At 32.3% G+C, this 22,854-nt stretch overlaps 1 protein-coding gene across 1 annotated transcript; it reads right to left on the bottom strand.

The window, feature by feature from the left end:
• Positions 1-280: 280 nt before the first annotated feature.
• LOC107922262 (dynamin-related protein 1C) lies at positions 281-12,347 on the bottom strand. The gene is made up of 16 exons (XM_016852199.2): positions 11,908-12,347; positions 11,758-11,821; positions 11,298-11,402; positions 8,159-8,260; positions 7,010-7,060; positions 6,834-6,895; positions 5,407-5,497; positions 5,224-5,288; positions 4,701-4,895; positions 4,432-4,551; positions 4,267-4,337; positions 3,305-3,530; positions 1,684-1,734; positions 1,183-1,423; positions 856-995; positions 281-607 (listed from the first exon to the last, which is right to left on the bottom strand). Exons 1-16 carry the CDS (start codon positions 12,037-12,039, stop codon positions 482-484), a joined length of 1,842 nt encoding a protein of 613 aa, XP_016707688.2. The 5' UTR covers positions 12,040-12,347; the 3' UTR covers positions 281-481.
• Between the last annotated feature and the right edge of the window lie 10,507 nt (positions 12,348-22,854).

Below are 22,854 nucleotides of genomic sequence, written 5' to 3' on the forward strand. Positions count from 1 at the left end.
TAACTTATTTAACCATGGGTTTGATTTAAGTACCAACTTAATAAAACAAAAGTTTAAGTACTACCTGTATTTAAAAAAACATTATAATTTAAGTACTAATTGTTGAGTTAAACTTAAGAAGAGGAATATACAATGATGTAACAGAATCATTTCATATAATCCTTTCAAGTCATTCTAGCATGTGATGCCAAGTTGAAAAATATTATCGAAAACATAATAAAAAAAAAAGCTTAATTAATTCAGAACAAACAACCCCACGCCCCCACCCCGAAGAAAAAAAGAAGTTAATTTGTTTGTTTATTTTAGTATATGAAACTATCAAGACTTGAATCATGTTAAACAATAAGTTGGGCATTTTACTACGAGACACGTTGTTGACAGAATATGTTTGATCATATGTAAAAGAATTTAGAACGCTTAAATGGATGGATGTGGGAAAGAAAAAAATAAAAGAAAATGAAGATGGATATATATATATATATCATTTCCAGGCAACAGCATCAATCTCATCTCTGGCTGCTTTGTAAAGCTCCAGCCTTTTAGCAATCTGTGTTCTCTTTTCCATGAGTTGAGGGTCCTCATCCAACATTGCACTCAGTCGTTCCTTCTGCATAACCCACCCACCACAATTATTTATATATATATATATTTATATTTTCCTTTCTGATAGATACACTTCAACAAGCACGGCGGCAGGGGAAGCTGTGAGTGAAGTGATTATTAACAACACCCAATAGATAACCTCTAAAATCGGTGTACTCATATTCATGTTCTTTGAATCTTGCAATCAAATTTCTGTTAATGGAAGAGAATGATGTGCAACAGTAAAAAGTAATACTATAAACAGTAATTTACCTCTTTCCTCCCTACTTGGGCATAAAAGTGGGTCAACAGTGACCTCTTGGCCTCTCTCACTTGACAATAAACCACAGCTTTAGGAATAGTATTCTTCAATGTATCAGAAACCATGGCTATATAAGCGCTAACATTTGATCCTGAACCAACAACACATATTTGTCACTACTTGTTAATCTCTCTCTCTCTATATATAGATTCCCTTTCATGATTTCAAGAGTAACTTAAGAGAATGCAGATTATGTTGAAACAGTACTCTTAATTAAGGTGCTAAGAGGATCTTAGAGCATCACATGTAGTAACATAATCAACAGAAACTTCACATACCAATCCTTGCGAGAGAAGTATCATGGAAATGGTCATTATTTGGGCCAGGTGGGTTCCCATTCTTCTCTGGTTTCTTCTCTGGTGCTGCATGAAGCTTCCGGAAAAAATCAACCGTCAAGTAACTAGACTCCATCTCTACTAGCCGCACCACTGTTTTACGACTTTCTTCACGAAATCTTTCCAAAGCTTCATTTGCAGCAGTAGCTATGTCATTTTGAAGTGATGGGAATCGCTTAAGTTCCTGTAGTTGCATCGAATTTCCATATTATCATCTCATAAAGAAAATGTTGTGAATATTAGGTCAACCTCTAGGAACCCACAAGAGTAGAACGTAAAAACAAAATCTGCTCACACACATACACCTTTTCTTTGGCCCCGTTCATATTTTGTAAGAAATTTTCCAATTACTTAAAAGTGAAAAATTAGAGATGTTACTGAATTTATCTTATGCTAGTGTTATTGAATTTCATGAATGAATGTTTCCAGCTAAGTGCTACTTACCTCTGTTTCAGCTATTGATTTCCTCACAAGTTCTTTCAAAACAAAATGCACCTGAAGATCAAAGCACATAATATTCAAGAATTGGTAATAAGGGTAAGATAAAAGTTTCACTTTTCTGCAAAATTATATAGGAAGGAGTAAATAGAAACTGCAATTAACAAGAATCTCTTAAAAGAAACACATGTTCAATAACCCTCGTATGAGAGCTAGACTTGCGAGAACCACACTTATAAACCTTCCACAAATAGCCTACTTAAAATATTCTTGTAAATTTTCCTGTTAGTCTACACGACAAACCAGCACCATATAATGTATATGCGATTGCCCAGAAAAGTCTGCCAAATCATGTTTGATCACCCTTTTCAAGGAGCAACACCATTTCAAATAGAAAAGAGCAGATAGCAAAAGCATATGAAACTAAAGCCTAAAATGTTATCCTCCTTCATATAAAGGATGTTAAGGCAGAAATCTTCTCCAGTCTGATATGTTATTTTTCACTCTTCTTTTACTTGTCTTCCAGAAACAGCTTTCTTTTCTAATTTCTAGTAGTAACGAGTCCAAGCTGTGGTTTTACCATTGCAGTGTCTCTAGGTTATTACATATATACCCTTTACGTGTCTCTCACACCTTTCATGTATCTAGAAACACATATAACTGAACTGTAGAGTTCAATGAACAAATCAATCAGTCCCAAATCTCACCACGTGCCTTTTTCAAAAGAAACATTTGACTATTTTAGAACCGATGTAATGACAGAAGGACCCAATAAATTACACAAATACATTAAATAATTCTCTCCCTTCTATCCAGTAACATACTATAATACATTAGAGAAAATCCCTTTAAGCTTTCGTACCATGCATTGCTCAAATGCTAGCATGTCATTTTAGAACTTGGGGCTAAAAGCAATATCCAACAGTGAAGCAGATCTAATACAACTTAAGAACATACCTAAAGAAATAATTGTGATGTGAGGAAAGGATTGTGAAACTTTTACCCCACACTATTGCTTGTTATGCTAAGCCTTTTTTTCTCAGAAGAATGGATATTTTAAAAGGACAGTACAGTCTTAAGTTCAATTCTTACTGAACGCCTCTTCATTTCACAAGGCAGTCAAATGCTGCTCCTTACTACTAGCATGAGTTAACATGAAACCACCTATGAAAATGGATCAACTACTAGGGGTTTAAAATTTTACCAAATTAGCATGCTTAAGAAGTCAAGAAAATTAAGTTTGGTTTCAGTTTCAGGCCAAGACACCTCTTGATTTAGCAGCCAACCTCTCTCCAGAACATGTAGAGGGTTCAAACTCCCTCTTCCTGATATTCATCCTTAAAAGAGGAGAGAAGAAGGAATGGAGGATAAAAATTGAAAATTTTGAGTACATTAAACACATGCCAATTTGTGTCTGTGTGTGTCTATTCAAACTAAAGGAATTACTAGCTGCATCTTTCCCAAAATTGACAGTTAAGAAAGCAAAAACACTAGTAAGAATGTTACAGCATCTACAGTGTGTGCGTGTGCGCGCACACACACGTGTCTATTCAAATAAAAGGAATTACTAGTTGCATCTTCACAAGATTTAAAGTTAAACAAGCAACAGCACAAGTAAGAACATTACAGCATCTACAGAGGCTTCTGCTGGGCCCTTGAAATAGGTGATGGAACCATCAATGAGCCTCCTGTATCCTTGTTCTGGAGCAATCAAATGGGGCTGATAGCCATCGGCCTCAGTGACAACTTTCTGGACATTTTTTAATGAAAGATGACGATCAAAGGGGAGTTTCTTCAATGCAGCTGGCAATTGGTGGTCAAAAACTCCATATATCCTATCACCGCCAGGTCGCCTGAAGCAGCAACTTACCATTTATTTTTATTTTTATTTTGAAAGAAAAGACCCGAAGGTCAACCTCAATTCATTGCATCATTTAAAACAATATTATGGATTTCCATCGGGTAATCCATATCAAAATTTTTAGTACAATTATTAATAAGAGCCCAACTACAAAGCTGATCAGCAGCTTTATTACAACAGCGAGGAGCCCAATTAAAATTAAAACTAAAGCACGGGCCCAAAAAATTAAGCAGATCCCGAATGCGGTGGCCCATAGTTTAGGGGACAAATCTAAAATTATACTACAGGGAATGGCATAGTTGACCACATTCATAGGAAACATACTTTACAACTTTTAAGAAAAAAATGTCACAAGACTTCCAGAATTTCTAGTAAGTATCATCACTTTTATAGTTTACTATCTCTAGCAGAAGCAGATACTTCACATGCAAGCCAACCAGACAACACAGCCTAGTATGTATCCTAATTTCCAGTACAACTATAGCTGAGATACTGAATAGTAAGAGGACAGAACAGAAGCTTTATAAGATTAAATAATGTCACAAGACTTCCAGAATTTCTAGTAAGTATCAATATGTGAATGTAATTTAAGAAAGCAGGTGTTATAACTTAAGATTTTGAACTTAGAAAGTAGAAATACTTAATAAGAATTAAGTGTGTAAGCTGACTAGTAAATAAATCAAACTGTGGTATAGAAGTTTAAATGCTGAAAAAATTATGCACTTTACCCTCCATCCAGGTGCTCCTTGAAAACACGATCAAATGCACGGCAAAGTTCTAAAATCATGTACAACTGGGCCTGTACATACATTTAATACAATTGAATGAACAGTTGAAGGAGTAACCCATTCACAAATAAAGAAAACTGATTCCAAAAGACCTAAAATTTTTACCCCTCCATCAGCTGCAACTGGCCTGCCAATGCGATCCAACTCTGCGTTGAGCTCATCAATTGTCTTATTAATCATAGAAATGATGCTTGGTATGCGCTGCCTAATAACAAGCTCTAAATGCTGAAATAGAGGAAATTTAAAAAAAATAAAAAATAATTAGAACAAATATACATACAAGGTCTCATAGACATTCAGTGAGATGTTAAGCTTCTCTGAGATATCAATATTAAAATTAACTGAAGCAACAAAAATAGAAAGATAAACAAGACCTGAGATAAAAGTTTTGCAAGATACTCCGATCCCATTTTGCTCGCCAAGTGTCCATAATCAGGGCTTGTTTCAAAATATTCACGCTCTTTTCGACGAGCAACAATCATATCAACATTCTTATTGATGTCAGCTTGAGAACGATTCACAATTCCAACCCAAGGATGTTGTAGCCTATATGCCCTTCCTTCAAGAACCTGAATCAAGTAATCATAAAGTTTGTGTCTTATGGTTTTAAAATCTACATGGGAGCTTTTCTAACTGATCTGCCGTCATACATAACGATGAATCAATACCACACATGAAAGAAAAATAAGCATCCAAAAGAAATAATTTGAAATGGAGCCATTAGGCAATAAGCATATTTGAAATAAACCAAGGACTTAAGAGGCATTGTCATGTAGGGTTCCATTTCAACGAGGATGATTTTGTTTAAACTGCTATCAAAATATAATACTTTCAGCACTTATTATAGAAGCATTCTATGACTGAGACGCAATGCAGTAAGTACAGTTAAATACATACTTCTGTAGCATTTGTTCCCTTATCCATCAGATCAAGTTTTGTTAGCACCCCAAAAGTTCTTTCACCTGAATACACCAAATATAGTAAAAATGTAAATCTCCCTTGCTCACCAGTAAAATTCCTATTGCATAACAATGCTTCAGAAGAAATAAGAATATATGCATAAAGCTAATATTTAGCAACCTGATGGATCCACTTCTCTTGCAAGTTTTATGGCATCTGAAGTAGCAATGTCTTGATTAGCAGGAGTAATAGCCAATATGATGCAATTAGGCTACAAAATTGAAAACAAACTCAGTGAGAAACATAAAGAATATACATGACCTGCAACATTAGGGCCAAAACAAAATTGAGATGTTACTTGTTGAAGACATCAGAGACAAAACTAAAATTAATTGATCTCAAGTTGAAGGCGTAATATGTCATCAAAGCACAATGTTGCTTGGTTTGTTGATGTTATTGTTTGTTGTTGTTTATCTCTAGCTTTTGTTGCCCACTTTCTAAGCCCATTTATATTAGTTGTTTGTATCACACCAAAATGTGGCGAAAGTGTTAGTTGTACCACATTCATTAAGTTTCAGAACTCTTGCAATCTTACATCCAGGTTGTGCCTCCCAAGTCCCTAGCTATTGCTTAATCAGTTTCAAGATGGGTGCTTAACATGGTAGCAAAGCTCAGGGGCATTTTTTATGTTGTTTCTCGTTTGTTGCCCATCAGATGTCGATTTATTGCAATTGTAGTATTGGTCCTATACATGAGAGGAAGTGTTAACTGGTATTGTCCTCCAATAGCAAACTATCTACCTATTCTCAGTTGGTTTTAGGTAGGATGGGTAACAAGGTTGTTATCATCTTAATGTCAATTTTGAAGAACTAGAACTAGATTAAGAAATATAAAGACACTTCAAACAAAAATTAAATTCTTTAAACAAAATTGAAAAACCTTCCCAAAAAGATTATCTCTAAGTCAAACTTCTGAGTACAATAAATCAAGCTTAATTAGAAAACAGCTCCTCTTATACGAGAGAGACCAAAATGGAGAAAAATTTGTGGTGCGAAAACATAGTAATCCAAGAATACCAAGCATAATAATAGTCATATTCTCTATAAGGAAGACTTATTCATAAAGTGGCATCTTATGATGTGTGAAAGGAAGTTCAAATAATATTGAATAGATAGTTGGAATGTAAATTTTGAGTGTTTCATGATTGCACCATTGGAGACAGAAATATGACCCTGGACAATTTAATTAGAACTCATGATTGCACATCTTATTTTTAGTGCAGATGCCTAGTCCAGTTTAATAATCATATATTTTATCATTGTGCAACAGTTCCTAATAACACATATCATTTCAATCTATCCTAGATTAATGGTTAGAAATTAATTCCATTTCCATCTATCTTTTTTTTGTGTGTTTAGACACAACCATCTTTTCCTCTCAAACTGGGATATATATATGAAATAGTTTATTTCTAGTTTCCTGAATTTATAGGCACTTACTTGATTGAGTTCTATTTTCCTTGGTTATTGCAGGAATACCTTACTCTGAGTCATATACATTTTAGCATCAAAAATCATATAACAGCTAGCAAGGGTCAAGAAACTCACCTTTTCAACATAAGAACGGACCATATTTTCAATATCTTCAACTATACTATCTGACTGTCCTTCTGCAAAAGCCATAGTGACATCCTTCATGATTAAGAATTTCGTATGTATGTTTACAAGGGAGATCAAACCCAAATCATTTTATTTTGTCAAAATATAGAAGGTTTTGTTTTTACCTACAGCAACCTTTGTCAACCCAGGAAGATCTATAAGTGTCAAGTTGACAACTGCAGAAAAGAAAAAAGAGAAAAGGCGGCAAACATATTATAGCAAAACAAATTGAACTAATAAACACCTTAAAAGGCTCATAACCAAATATATTTAATTAGTGTCAAAAGGAAATCAAAACTTTACCAGAAGGAAACTTGAGAAAACAAGAATTAATAGTATAAATATAGTAATAAAAACATCACAGGAAAGAACAATCATAATGCAGAGCCACACTATCACACAGTTACATGCAATGTTGGCAGAGCCGCATGTAAGTTCCAGGCAAAGAGGGTATTCCCACATACCATGATTCTAATGGTATGGTCCAAGAATGTAGATAATTAAGCTACAATCTTAAAGAGAGTGATATTTATGGAAAGTACCGTCACTACTCAGACAAGCAGTGTTATTCACAATTTCAAGTCTATATTTAGAGGAATAGATAAAAGAAAAGCCAATGGTATTTGACCCTTAATCCTTGAAAAACTTGGCATTTCAGTGGAAAATAAAAAAGATTTTCCAATATTTTTTAAACAATTGAAATTCAATAACTAAGCATGATTTTTTAGCTCTTATAAGATTGGGTTTATATTCCATTGTTGTCACTTTCCTCAAACAAACAACAGCTGAAAGTGCAAAAGTTGTATGGGCAATTTAATAGTAAAAGAGAGAGAGAAGAGGTCTGTCATTATAGAAATGGGATTTTAGAGATAGTGGAATAATAACTTCTACAAATCTAATTCATGTATATTTGAGGAGGAAAATGTTTAGCTTTTTCATGGCTAAAGTTCCCAAGTTGATAATGGAATTGTCTTAATATTGAGAGCATAATTTAGCTTGTTCAGTAGAATAATCTGCTACAAATACAATGAACTGCAGGGTAAAAGTACACAAATGAAATACCAATGAAAAAATTACTATCCTTGATTCTTAACATTAGTTAACAGGTATTACTAAATTACCATGGATAGAACATATATATGAAAAGGACGATCAAAAACTTAATATTAGCAAAAACATCAGAGCAGCATGTATATTTCATTTTTGGTCACTATTTTTGTCCAAGGAATAACTCGCAATAAGTATATAGTAAAGATGGAGGTATAAGTGCAGACCATTTGGAGAATATATGCTCAAGTGAATTGGAATATTAGAGATTTGCTTTGTCTTCCCAGTTATTCGATCTGTTTCATCTGAAATCTCCTTACGAACAGCAGCTGCATAAATGAAATTCTTATCGCTTGTTAAAATATAATCATCTTGATTTTGATATATAAGAACATGAAAACCAAATGTTTACATAAAAAACTAAAACTAAAATTTAAATAAATAAATAGAAACACTGACTAAAGTAGGAGCAGCAGTCATATTTAAAGTAAAAACTGATTATAAAGAGAAGAAAAATAACAAACTAGAAAGTAGAAAGAACAATATTAATGAGGAGAGGAATGAAAACAATTTAATCTCATAAGGAAATTGTTCCAGTGCAAGTTGACTGCAACTTTAGATAGCTACTTGCAAGGTTGTTAAGCATGCTTGTTGAGTGCATTGGTGCATGAGATGACTATCAATCAGAGAGTTTTACCCAAAATAGAGTAGTAGAAAGTAAAAGCAACCTTTTATTTTCCTTCATTGTATGAAATTGTAGCTATTAGTACCATGAATAACGTGCTTAATGTATCCCATATGTTAAAGTTACCGAGCCAACACTTGGCAGGGTTTGAAACAATCTAATCTAACAGTAATAGAGCTAACAATATGATTTAACTAGTAAAGTTCACAGAAAATTCCAAATTAATGTCACTTCTTCAGAGCTACAACCAAGGAGCTTCTTACCTTAATGGAAAAGAAATTTTTTTCATTGGAATATACTACTTATTCTAAATGCCAAGTAACCTTTTTTCCTTCGCATTATGCATTTCAAGGATAGGACACAAAGAGGATGACTGAACATGCTACTGAGTGAGTTGGTTTTACTACTTGAAGGTTCAAGGTGGAAAAGATAGAGTCCAGAATTCTCCACCTAGATCATTCCTTTCCGAGTCTGTCATGTACAATACTAAGAGAATTTGGCTTTTTCATCGTCAATTAGATCACCCTTCCTTCCCTATTCTTAAGTTAATGTTTCCTTCTTTATTCAAACAGTCAATTATGCAATTTTTTCATTTCGATGATCATGAACTTGCAAAGCATAAGCGTACCTCTTTTTCACCTAGGAAAGAAGAACCCTTCTTCCTTCTTTTCTCATCCATAGCGATATGCGGGGACTGTCATCGGTTCCTAATATTTCAGGTGCTAAATGGTTTGTGTATTTTATTGATCACTATACCAAAGGAACATGGATCTATCTTTTATAAAATAAATGATGTTAATACTATGTTTCCCAATTTTTACCGCATGACAAAATCACAATTTGATGTTAGAATTAAAAGCTTTTTGTTCTGATAATGCAAGGGATTATTTTAATCAAAACCTCTCTCCCTTTTTTTCAAAAAGAAGGGATAATTCATGAATCCTCTCATGTCAACACATCTCAACAAAAAGGCATCACTGCACAAAAGAATGGTCATCTTCTAAATGTCACAAGAGCATTATTATCTCACAAAAATGTCACCAAACAATACTAGGGAGTAGAGAGAGGCAATTTTAACTATTGCACATCTCATTAATAGACTTCCAACAAAGGTCCTTGACTTCAGAAAACCAATAGACATGCTCACAAATATGTTTTCAAATTTCAACTCCTTAAACAATCTCACAATAGAGGAAACTTGATCCACATGCTATTCGGTGTGTCTTTATTGGATACTCTTCAATGCAAAATGGGTACAAATGTTTTCATCCTCCTACTTAGAGAGTCTTGTTTCAATTGATGTTACTTTTCATGAAAATGTGTCCTTTTTTAAACATTCTTTTCTTTAGGGGAAGACTTTGATTGAAGATAAAGCAAAGGATCTGTTTTTTTTTTCTTGATTTTCCTAGTCAACCTCCAATCTTGGTCAAAACTCTTGATACCAATCAAATCCTAACTTCTATTGAGTCAATTTCTGGTGAGGCAATTTCCGGTGTTCTTATTAAGCTCGAGTGAACATCACTAATTAAGTCACCAAGGTTTAGGTGGATTGATGAAAGAGATGGGGGAAAAAAGATAATACTCAACTACTACAGACATATTAGAGAAGGAAAGTACCTCTCTCTCAACCTATGCAGGTACAATCTCTTATTCAAGCAATTGTTCAAAACCCAAAAACATTTTTCATCCTAAACAATACACCATAACACCAGCCAACATTGATTGAAACCCAGAAACAATGTCCAAGCAAATAGAAGACACAATACCGCTAGCTAACATTGATCAACCCTTTAATAGTGAACCAATACAATTGAATACTAATGATCTACCAATTACCCATAGAAAAGGACCCAGAACCTGCACAAAACAACCACTATACCTTTTCATGACCTACCAAAATCTATCCACAAGCCATAAAGCCTTTCTTAGTAACCTTCAGTCAGTCCCCATGCCGAGAAATTTATCTGACAGTAGGAGATAAGTGAGAGAATGCTATGAATGTGGAGATTGAAGCCCTAAAAAAGAATAAAAAGTGCGAGTTGAATTGCTGAGAGGAAGAAAGGTTGTTGGGTGTACATGGGTTTTTTCTGTGAAAAACAAGTTGGATGGTTTGGTAGAAAGGTATAAGGCAAGATTGATAGCCAAAGTTCATACCCAAACCTATGGCATTGACTATCTTGATATTTTTGCTCAAGTTGCAAATATGAATTCGGTACGAGTTTTGTTGTCTTTAGTTAGCAATCTCGACTGGAACCTATAGTAATTTGATACAAAAAAGTGTTTCTTCATTTCGATTTAAAAGAGGAAATCTAGCTAGAGGCTCCTCCTTGTTTTAAATCTAAAGAAGGTATGGTGTGTAAGTTGAAGAAGACACTCTATGGGCTTAAACAATCACCAAGGCCTTGGTTCAAAAAATTTGCAAATGTAATGATTACTTAGAATATAAACAAAACCAAGGAGACCACACTCTGTTTGTGATGCACTTGAAGGCAAGGGGAGTGACAGCAATGCTAGTATATGTGGATGATATTATTGTAACAAGTAATGATATAGAGGAGACGTATTATCAAAGAAAAAAGAAGCAACTTAAACTGTTAAATGCCAGATTAGAACTTAAGAGAACGCAGGTAGATTACAAATTCAAAATGTTAGATAATCGAGCATCATAATGGATGTAGTACCGAAATCAGTGAACCTCCTCTTTGGTGCGTGAAGAAACTCTGCATATTCCGCCCCTGATTGTGTCTTATGAAGCTGCAACACCAACGGCCTCCGTGTAACAATCCCTTATAACGCAAGAGAGAAAAAAAAATTAGATTTTGAAAGGAACATGTTCTTCATCATAACTAATTCACATATCAACTAGGTACATGCCGTTTTAAATCATAAATACATAGTAGTGAAAACTTTGATTTAAAATTTGGAAGAGAGATCGCGGCAAATCACATTCACTATAGTCATACTCATGATCTGAAATTGTACTCAAATGATTTATTTGGCTAAAATTAGTGACATCGAATTAATATGTTTATTTCTAATTATATTGCCTTTCAAGCAGCAAGATCCAGCATTTAAGTGTTTTATTTCCCCATTATTCGTCGTTATTTTATTAAGATTCCAGGAAAATAAATGAAAATTTACCGGATCCACGAGGCAAGAAATCTCTCCCTACAATGCTCTCCAAAACCGAAGATTTCCCAGAGCTCTAATTTCAAATAAAAAAAAACGAGAGTAAAAATAAAATCAACAAAAAAAAAGACAGTAAAGGAATGGATTTAATAGGAAACAGACCTGGCCACCAACAACAGCAACAGAAGGAAGAGCTTCCCATAGCGACATTCCTTGGCCGCCATGATCGCCAAGGACGGTGCAGGCTCTTTGGATTTTGTTTACAAGCCCGATCAAGCTCTCCATTGTCGCCATTTTTTAACGCAAGAAAAAAAGAAATGGAGGGTTTTGGATCTGACAAGAGAATGCCGGATCCAAAATGGGTTATTCGTATTTCGGATCAGAAAAATGGAAATGCAGAGCGAAAGAGCGAGAAGAGAAATAAATAAATAAAGTGGAAAACCGGTTGACAAAAGTAATGGATGTAATGCATGGATCAAGTGTATTTTACATATTTACGGTTTTTAAGCTTTTTTTTATATATATGTTTTTCAATATTTGAAATTGAATATTTTCATAAATAAATAAAAATTATATTCCTTCCTAGGGTTTTTCTTTTCCAACTCCCGCATTGTGATTTCCTTTCTTCTTTTTTTATGACAACCCATTATCATTAAGCCGATTCTGACTTGTGTCACGTAAAAAATTTTGTTACCCAAAAACACACTTCTCTTTATATAAGAAGCCACTTTACAATTCTGATTTCTTTTGAATTAATTTAGGAACTCTTATATAAAAAAAGAGTCATCGATCTGAAACGGAATAAATGTTGAAAATATGTGGATGTCAAAAAATTATGCTCACAATGCCACATCACATGTATTTTTAATTTTAAAACATTTTGGAAGGAGAGTTCAAGTTTTTTTTTTTTGAAGATTTTTGTTTATATTTGCCTGAAGGATTGTGTTATGTATAATTTGATTAAAATATGCTTATATATGCTTTGAAATAATCCTACATCTCATTACAAATACATGATAAGTGTGATTCATTGCTAAATCAACAATTGATTTTTTCTTCAATTTAGGAAAATAGGTCGATTTTAAAGAGCATGTGAAAGCGCGACATGTAAGACGCGTTTTCATAGTGAATACGTGTTTCATAGGGTGTGCTTTTGTAACTTTTTTAATATGTTAATTCTTTTGGTTAGATAGTTAAATGTTAGTAATTTTGTCCTTAAGTCCTAAATTTGATTCCTCTTTTAAGCACATTTGTATTTTTTATTTTATATTATTTCAAATTTTTTAATTAATATTTTTAATTAAAAAATATATTATTTTCAAGTTTTTTTTATTTTTAATTCATCTTTTTAATTAAACTATCTAACCAAAAAAAACTTATATATCAAAAAGGTTAAGAAGTAAAAACACGTCCTATAGGAGACACTTTCATCTCTACCCTCCAAAACCAACTTATTTTCCTAATTTAAAAAATAAATAAATGCCCCATTTCCCTAATTTTTAAAAAAAATTGACATTTTTTTTCAAATTTGGCCCACATTTTCTTAGACAATTTTTTATAGTATGGTATAATACTGTTAACTTCTTTTAAGAACTCGATAAAACGCACTAATAAAAGTTGAAAGTTTATTTAAGCGTGCAGTATCTTTTCTTTCTATTAATTATATAAATATGATACAAATTATTAAATATATTTTATATAAAATCAAATATGTTAATTTTAAACCCACTCAAGAGCTGTATTAAACATTGTGTATGATCGTTGAATAAAGTTTGAAAATATCTATACTTATAAATTGTGAGATTTAATTTTTGTACATAGTTAAAATTCAAATTATCTCACTTTTTTTTAATTTAAGAATTTTAGTTCAATTATTAATATTAGTATTTTATAAGAAAAACAATTATTAATTTAATAGCATATTTGATAGTAAATAAATTTTTAAAAAATATATTTACATGTTAAGTGTCAACTATGAAATTATTATTTTTTGAACAATGTCTAGAATTACCTATAGTCTCTTTTCAACTCATAATAGTAAGATAATGCACTTCAATGTATTTGAACTCATATTCTCCTATATTAACAATAATATCATGCCAATTAAATTAAGACTCAATAGATATAAAATTAATAAATTAAAGAGGTTAAAAAGAATTTTCTAACCTTTTAAAAAAAAACTAAAAAAACATAATATTTGTCAAAGGCTAATATGACACTTTTTAAATAAAAAATTATATTTATTTTATTATTGATGAAAATTAAATAAAAATGAAATATTTTAACCCTTAATCACAGTCGTTTTAAAAGATAACCTTCATTTAACACAAAGATGACAAGTGGTCCCACCCACCCTTTTATTTGATATTGGACAGCTACATTTTAACCTTGGCTTTGCTTCCATGACAAAGAATCCAATTAGTCCTTGGACATGAATTTTCCCTCCTAGGTTTTAACAACAACAAAGTTTACAAATGGGAAACTGATCCTTGTTTTAATTTAACCTATTTGTTATGTTTTGCATGTTACTATCCACTAACACTAGGCTTACGACTAAGCACTCTATTTTCACGATATTTCATGTTTGATCACCGAAACAAAGGAGATATTTTGTTTGGCGTTGTTTTTGACTGACCAAAAGTTTTTTAATAAATATTTTTTTTTGTTAGTGTCAGAGTTATATTCAGTTGTACCATTGATCTTTCGCAATTCTGTTGCGGCATATTAAACCTCTTTCTATATTTAATGAGTTCGTTAAGGAGTAGTTTTGTTATGTTTTTACCTAATTTTCATCTTTAGCACTTAAGTAATAAAATAAACAATTTAGGTATTTTATAGGACTTTGTGGGCCGAAGTAGGTCTAAAGGTAGACTAACATATTAGGTGAGTGTGTATGACATCACTTTAGGGAAAAAAGACAGTGGACAACTCCCGATGTTGCAACACGGAGCTGGGATGTCGCAACATAGCAAGCAGAATACATAAGGAGCAATTTGCCAAAGATGTCGTGACACAGCCTTGAAGACATGCCCAAAGAAGCAATCTGCCATCAATGTCGCGAAAACGATGCGATGTGGCCACTTAATGAAGCAAGGGTGTTTTCGTCCGTACAATATGCATTAATGGAGATTAGTCAGCCGTTTTAGGTTAAGAAGAGGTTGTTAACCTAGGCCTGTAATTACTATTGCTCAGAACTGTTTAAGGAATTTTTCCCTCTCGTTTATTTTCATTTTCATTCTTAGTTTTAGGTTTTACTTTTACTTTTTTATTTTTGTTCTTGTTTTGTTCTTTGAGAGATTCAGATTGTGGATTCATCAAACTTTGTCAAGGATTGCGCTTCAAGTTTCAATATATATTCAGGATCTTTCTAATCTCTTAATTTGATTTTGCAAATGTTTATGTTTCAATTCAAATCCATGATGTTTTGTTAGATTCATGAGTAACTAATTCCTAAGGAAGATTAGCGAGTGGATGTGGGATTAGTTGACTACTATGTAGGGTTTCTTAGAGGATAGTTCGTTAGGAAATGAAGAACTTAAACCCTAGGATTGACAACCTTAGGAAGTTATGTAGGTAGATATGAACTCGAAATTGGTATGGTCTACCGTGAAAACCTTACCCTGACCCACTTTGACCTGTGATATTGAGAGATAAGTAATGCTTTTCGACTCATTAGGTTAGTGGAGGGGCGAGAGGCCCTGCTAGGTTAATGACTAGTTGATTGAATAGAACTTGGACTAGGAGTTAACTATGAACACTGAAATGAGTTATGCTTCTGCCTTTAGATTTGATAATATTTACAATATGTTTCTATCGATATTTTATTCTTTCTTTAAAATTCCTTTTCATCATCACTTTATGAATTATCATAATATAATTTGGTTAGAGTGCTAATTAGACCTATTAGTGTAGGAATTAAGATTAGTGTAATCAAGCCTCCTTTGGGTACGATCCTCAGAGTACTTCCTATACTTCGTTCTACAAACTATATTACAACATAACACGTATACTAGTGGACACTGCTTTAATTCATATATTTTGTTGCAGTATTTTCACTCCTGACAATAGTACGTCAGAAGGCGGTCAAGTTGTTGGTCTTGTTTCTGAGCAGGCTTCGCCATTAGATTAGTTTTAATTTCTACGTTTAATAGGATAAGTAGGAAATTTCTAAAATTATAGATACGATTTTATGTTTTGTTATTTTAATTTGGTTTATAATAATTAACTTAATTGGTTTTATAAATTGATTCGTTTAGTATAGATAGTGTTCTAAGTTTTATTCATTAAGTATTTTTATTTTAGAGTGCAAAATTTTTCACTATTATCTTTCATTAATTTTTTTAGTTCGTTTAGTTACCTCATTGATGATTTGATTTAATCATGGATGAATTTGATTATAGGTGGAATAATGATGAGAGAACTTCTTGGGACGACAAATGGAACAACGTAACAAGTTGGTCGAACGAAACTTCGACGAACCAATGGAGTCATGACGAAGTATATGAGAAGGGAGTATATGAAGAATGAGAGATCATGGAGAACCAAAGATTGCTTATGATAGATGTTGAGTATGACTCCTATTTTAGTTAAATTTGAGAAATAATCTTTCAGTTAAACTCTGTTTATTTGTTTCAATCAAACTCTGATTAGTCTAGATTATTTTATTATTATTTGACCTATGAATTTAGCCTATAAATAGGCTCTTTTACAACCTTAGAAAATACACCCATTAGAGATTAGAACTCATAACATATTTAGAGAATTTTGTGTTTATGTTTTGAGAGTTCTTTGTTTTCAGGGTTTCGGAGTTTAGTTTTGATCTCTATCTTTTGTACTCTTTGTTCTTTTGTCATTATAGTAAAATTATCTTTGCCCGTGGTTTTTTATCCTCTTTGGAGGGGTTTTTCCACATTAAATTTATGTGTTCAATTTCTCAATTTATTTTGCTATTTTTTTACTTGTTGCTTAATCGGGTCGATCCCAACAATAGAGCTATGCCAATTGGAAAACGAAGACTCAACGAACCAATGGAGTAATAACCAAGGCCATGATGCAATTGAATATCCATATGAGCTCACTAGTAAGTCGCATAAGGTACTTGAAGAAGGATATGATATGCTCGAACATTTAGACAAACCTCATTGTGATTCGTATGAGATGTCTTCATGTGAAACTACTAAGATTTCCAATTCTGAGATGTTATCGAATATGTCAGACATGATGGCACAAATGATGAAAGCGCTTCAAGAAATATCCGAGGTGCTGCCTCTAAAGGAAGAGATTGTACCTGACGTTCCCAAATTTAATCACGAGGACCCCTATACTATCATCAACCATGACAAGATTGATGGTGAAATTCAACGAGAGTTTGGAACCAGAGATCATGGGAAAGAATTTAATATAGTTGAAGCAGTCTCTGATCCAATTGACATAGCAGCAGATGTAACAACCATAACCCAATCTGGTCGTCGGATCTGAATTACAGAATGCTACAGTCATAACCAGAAAGAACACATTCAAATCACATTAATTATCTGAAATAAACATAGAATACTTCATAAATGCATAATTATTGCTCAAATGTAACAAAAATTATCCAAACATAGTCAAATCAATTGTGATTAACAAATACATCATTTCTCAAATCATATACGTGCTTATGAATGCTCCAAAATCATTTAGAAGTTAACTAGGATTAATTTGCAACATTCTCAAAATTTCAGTTCAATTATAAAACACAACAATTCAGAGCTCAATTTAATCATCATAAATAATTAGTAAAACATTATTCATAGCATATATACAAAAATGGAACTTAAATTAGGCCTACAAGATCTTAAAATCAGTTTGGAAGCAAACAGGGACTAATCTGAAAAACATAAAAACGTGAAAATTTTTGAAAATTTTGAAAACAAGGGTCACACAGCCATGTGGCTAGCCCATGTGACTTAGCCCAGGCTGTGTGAGTATTCGAAATATAGTCACACACCCTTGTTGCCAGGCCATGTTAAACTTGCACCTAAAATAATAATGATACACAGCCGTAAGAGGAGGCCGTGTGTGGCACATGGTCGTGTGGGGAGGTCATGTGCTTCACAATTTACCCTTAAAATAAACCATTTCAAACCCAATTGCCTAAACATCCAGCCAACCCATTTGCCTAAACATCAAGCCAACCCATTCTTGCATGCATTCATATGACTAAAACACAATCAAACACACTCCAAAATATAACAATTGAACCTTCCTATAAGATCTAACCAATATGCCAACAAAAGGCACCATAATCACAAATCAACCTTGATCCCATCCAACAGTACAAGTTCAATAATTTAGCATATTTTAAACATACCAAATGACCATATCAAAAACATATTAATCAACCATTATCTTCCTACTTTCAAAAGACATGCACAATTACTAAACACTCCATAATTTACACTTCATTTACAAGCCATCAACAAAAGGAATAAAACACAAATGAACTTAGCACAAATTCAAAAACAACCAATTTACCAAGACAACACTTAAGCCCTATTACATGCCATTTATAACCTTATACCAAAGCAACCAAGAACTACCAAAATGATGGTTGGATAGTGTGATTGTGCTCCGGTGAAATTCCAATCGATTGAGTTTTCCAATGATCTACAAAGAAAGAAAACAACGGACGTAAGCAAAATAATACTTAGTAAGCTCGTATATAACATAAGCTAAACTTACCGAATTTTAATCATTTTGTACATTTCATACATAATCTCATTAACAAGCTTATGAATTCATTCATTTCCTATACACACAAAAAATCTCACAAATTAGTGAGTTCACATATATACATGAAACTTGAGCATACTATACCAAAATCATTCAAATAGCATATTTACCAATCAATTCATCCAACTCATAATCAAATGGTAAATTGCATTCCATTTTATTTTACCATGTTCAATTTCTCTTTTCAGTGATTAATTCCAAGTAGCTAATGCATATATTGTTTTCATTTTTACATATATAAGAACTTAAAATGTAACACATCTTACCCGTATTCATCATCGAAACAAAGTAAGAAGTGTTATCAAACGATCTGAAATATTTTTTTTTACAAAAATTTTGACATAATTCCTTTTCATAAACATTCAATTCCTCCTGCAAATTCTCGAAACACAATTTCAAACAACTTCAATATTTCAACCAAATACAATTATATGTTCAAACACAATTTATCCATTCACAACATTCTAATTACTTTGTTAATAGTTTAAGGAAACAATTTATCAATTAATATACACCAACATTTTAAACCAAACAATATTTTATACATATATATATAAATTTATACCACATTACATTAAGTCATCTATACATGTCATTTTTCAAAGTATTGGTTGTAAAATACCCAAAAGATGATGATGATAGTGTGGATGATGTTTTGACCCCGTCCAATTCCCGAGCTGATTAATATCACTATAAAATAAGGGAAAAATAAAGAAGAGTAAGCTTATAGCTTAGTAAGTATGTATGTAATTGATAAATAAATTTCTAGCATGATACCATATATAATATAATTTTTATCACACATAAATCTATTATCTATTCAATTTCCAGCAAACTGTTTCTCTGCGTCACAATCACTAAATTATTTTTATCCAGAGCTACAGAACTCTAAATTAAGATCCGCAAATTTTCCCTGATACCTTACTACCATAAAATTTTCAGAATTTTTGGTTAAGCCAATTAGTACAGTTTATTCTCTAAAGATTCCCCCGTTTCACTACTTGACACTTCTGACCTCTCTACACTAAAAGTCAATTATCTCTTATATCAGAGTTCAAATGATGTTCCCACTTATTTCTTTTGAAAATAGATTCAATAAGAAATTTAAGAATGTAAATTTCAAAACATAATTATTTTTGTACAATTTTTAGTGATTTTCTAAAGTTAGAACAGAGGATTTCTAAATCATTCAGACCTTGTCTCACTAAAATTCTAATATCTCAAAATATATAACTCCTTTAGCCATTCTTTCTATTTTATGTGAAAGTAGACTCATTAAGCTTTAATTTCATGTCTTATTCAACCACTAACTCAATTTTTATAATTTTTGGTGATTTTTCAAACTAACATCACTGTCACTGTCCAAATCTATTCTATTCCAACATCCCTCGTTCACATAGCGCTATAACCATTTATTTTATAACACAATACAAGACTTCATCACTTCAGTCACTCTTTCACAACTTATCACATCATTAAGCATGTCGGTATAAGAACAATTATTTGGGGTTTTTCACACAGTACTACCCATGTTACATTTATCATTCGATACACGTAGTAGCCTTCACATAGTGCTACACACGTGATCAAGTTTTATGGTTCACGTAGTAGCCTTCACATAGTACTACACACGTGATAAAGTTTTACGATTCACGTAGTAGCCTTCACATAGTACTACACACGTGACCAAAGCTTTTCGGTACACATAGTAGCTTTCACTTAGTACTACACATGTGACCATCATTTATCGATTCACGTAGTAGCCTTCACACAGTACTAGACACGTGACCAAAGCTTCTCGGTACACATTGTAGCCTTCACTTAGTACTTCACATGTGACCATCATTTATCGATTCATGTAGTAGACTTCACACAGTACTACACACGTGTTCATCGGTACCTTATTCAAATCTTTACCATTCCGACAATTCCACAAAGATTCTTACTTTCCAATAATTTACAATTTCTCCATAGCACATTATAATATCAATCTTTCCACTCAACTCCATAACCAATTTAATAATTCGATTTAGATCACTTCAACCATTACTTGCAGTTGGTATATCCATAAACCAAGCTGATTTTAAACAAATCAACTATCAATTCAAATTTCCAACTTTAATATAACTATTTCATATCCAACCCTTTCGCATATATTGTCACGAAATATAACAAAAATAATTATAACAATGTATTAATTACATAAAACTTACCTCGATACAAAATGTAAAGATTTTGGAATTTAATCCCCAATCTTCTTTTTTCCCCGATTAAGGTTGACTTCTCGTCTTTCTTGATCTATAACAGCAAATTGAGTTTTTTTAACATTCACATTTATTAAAACAAGCTTCGACTCAACATTTTCAAAATTACGTTTTTGTCCCTAAACTTTTGCATAATTACATTTTTGTCCCCAAGCTCGAAAATTAAATTTCACTCCTTATTCTTATGTTTTACAACATGCTGAACAATTTTTCCTTCTATGGCAATATCAAATTCTCACTCTAACATGCACTTATGAACATTAAATATTTTTACCAATTATGTCGATTTACCCGTTTTCACTTAAAATCGCTTAGAAAAAGTTGTTTAACATAATTCCTAGCTTCATATTCTACCATAAAACAGAAAAATAAACACATTTCACCTATGGGTATTTTTCCAAATATGAACCCTAACATGAATTAATGGTAGAAATAGCTAAACCGAGCTACGAGGATCTCAAAAATGCGAAGAACATTAAAAACAGGGCTAGGATGCACTTACTATGAGCTTGAAAAAGCAAAGAAACCCTAGCTATGGCGTCCCTTAAAATTCGGCAGCAACTATGGAGAAGATGACACCATTTTTCCATCTTTTTCCCATTTTATTTCTTTTTATTACCAAATGACTAAAATGTCCTTACTTAAAAAAAAATCTATTTCACTAATTCTATGCCCATTTTTTTCCATCAATTAACTAATGGTCTAACATATAGAACCCAACTTTTTTACTTTTTACAATTTAGTCCTTTTGACTAAATTGAGTGCCCAAACGTCGAAATTTTCGAACGAAATTTTCACAAAATTTTTCAGTAAAATTGTAGACCATAAAAATATAATAATAATTATATTTTCTCTCGTCGAATTTGTGGTCTCGAAACAACTATTCTGACTAGGCCCAAAATTGGGCTGTTACATAAAACATATCATATCATATAATGTTCATAAATAACAATTGCAATTCAATTACCCCTCTCAATCTATAATGTGTGACACATTCCATTCAAAGCTTGATATCATGTAACCATTTCATAATTACTCTTTACATAAGTCAAGTTACACATATAGCCATTTCAAGTATTTCCCTTAGCACAACATGATTCAACAATTTCCAAGTCAATAAACATTTAAACATTCAGATATTCAGAGTTCGTAATCTGCTTACTCCAATAAAACAATTATGTATAAAATAACCCTTTTTTCTGATGGATCTTTGTAAAAGTATTCAACACAGAAGTCCAAAAACAGATAATGCTCGTAAGATCTAATCAAATACAGAATAAATGTGTCAGGTTACTCGTCCGGGCTAAACCAGTGACACCACAGATAAACTAGCTTGGCCAGGGATAGTATACATGTAAAACGAAAAAGGATTACCAGTACAGGCTAAATTTGAGTCACGTGTAATATTCGAGTCTGCAACACATGCAGGTACTCGATCCAGATCAAAATTTTAGACATAAATCTCATGTATGAAACTTTTACTTGATCCATCGAAATTATTTCAGAACATTCAGTATAATTAACATAGATCAATTTGTTTCAACAAATTTGAATATACATATATAAACATCAATAACAGTATTTCATAATGACTTATAACCAAAATAATCGTAAAATCTTACCTAGACAAAAATGGTTGTGGAAACAAGGTTGTCGACTAATCCGTTAATTTAGCTTTTCCACGATTCGAGTCTAAATATTCCGTTCCTTGATCTAAATAATATTTTTTTCATTCAATTAATCCATTCAAACATATCAAATAATTGAAATTAAACTTATAAGCCATTTTAATATAAATTTACAAAATTACCCCTAAACTATACACTTTTTACAATTTAGTTCCTAATCCCGAAACTTATAATTTAATCACATTTATGCAACGCCCATGCTATTCGATTTCTATATAGTCCCTAATCAGCCCAAAATTATCAAAGTTTCACAATAATTCCATGTAATTTCACAATTTTAACAATTAAATCCTTAAACATTAAATTTTCTAAAAATCACTTTACAAATTACTCTTATTTAACAACCAAGCTTAATAATCTATTATTAAACTTCAAAAACACTT

This window comes from Gossypium hirsutum, chromosome D01 (genome assembly GCF_007990345.1).
Source record: "Gossypium hirsutum isolate 1008001.06 chromosome D01, Gossypium_hirsutum_v2.1, whole genome shotgun sequence".
Taxonomy (NCBI): Eukaryota; Viridiplantae; Streptophyta; class Magnoliopsida; order Malvales; family Malvaceae; genus Gossypium; species Gossypium hirsutum.

Bases quoted from the DNA above. Each gene is read 5' to 3' on its own strand.
- LOC107922262 (XM_016852199.2), bottom strand. From the start codon at position 12,039: ATGGCGACAATGGAGAGCTTGATCGGGCTTGTAAACAAAATCCAAAGA. The intron at 7,061-8,158 runs GTCTGCACTTAT...TCTTTTCTGCAG, and splicing joins GAGCATATATTCTCCAAATG to TTGTCAACTTGACACTTATA. The intron at 996-1,182 runs GTATGTGAAGTT...TTGTTGGTTCAG, and splicing joins TACTTCTCTCGCAAGGATTG to GATCAAATGTTAGCGCTTAT.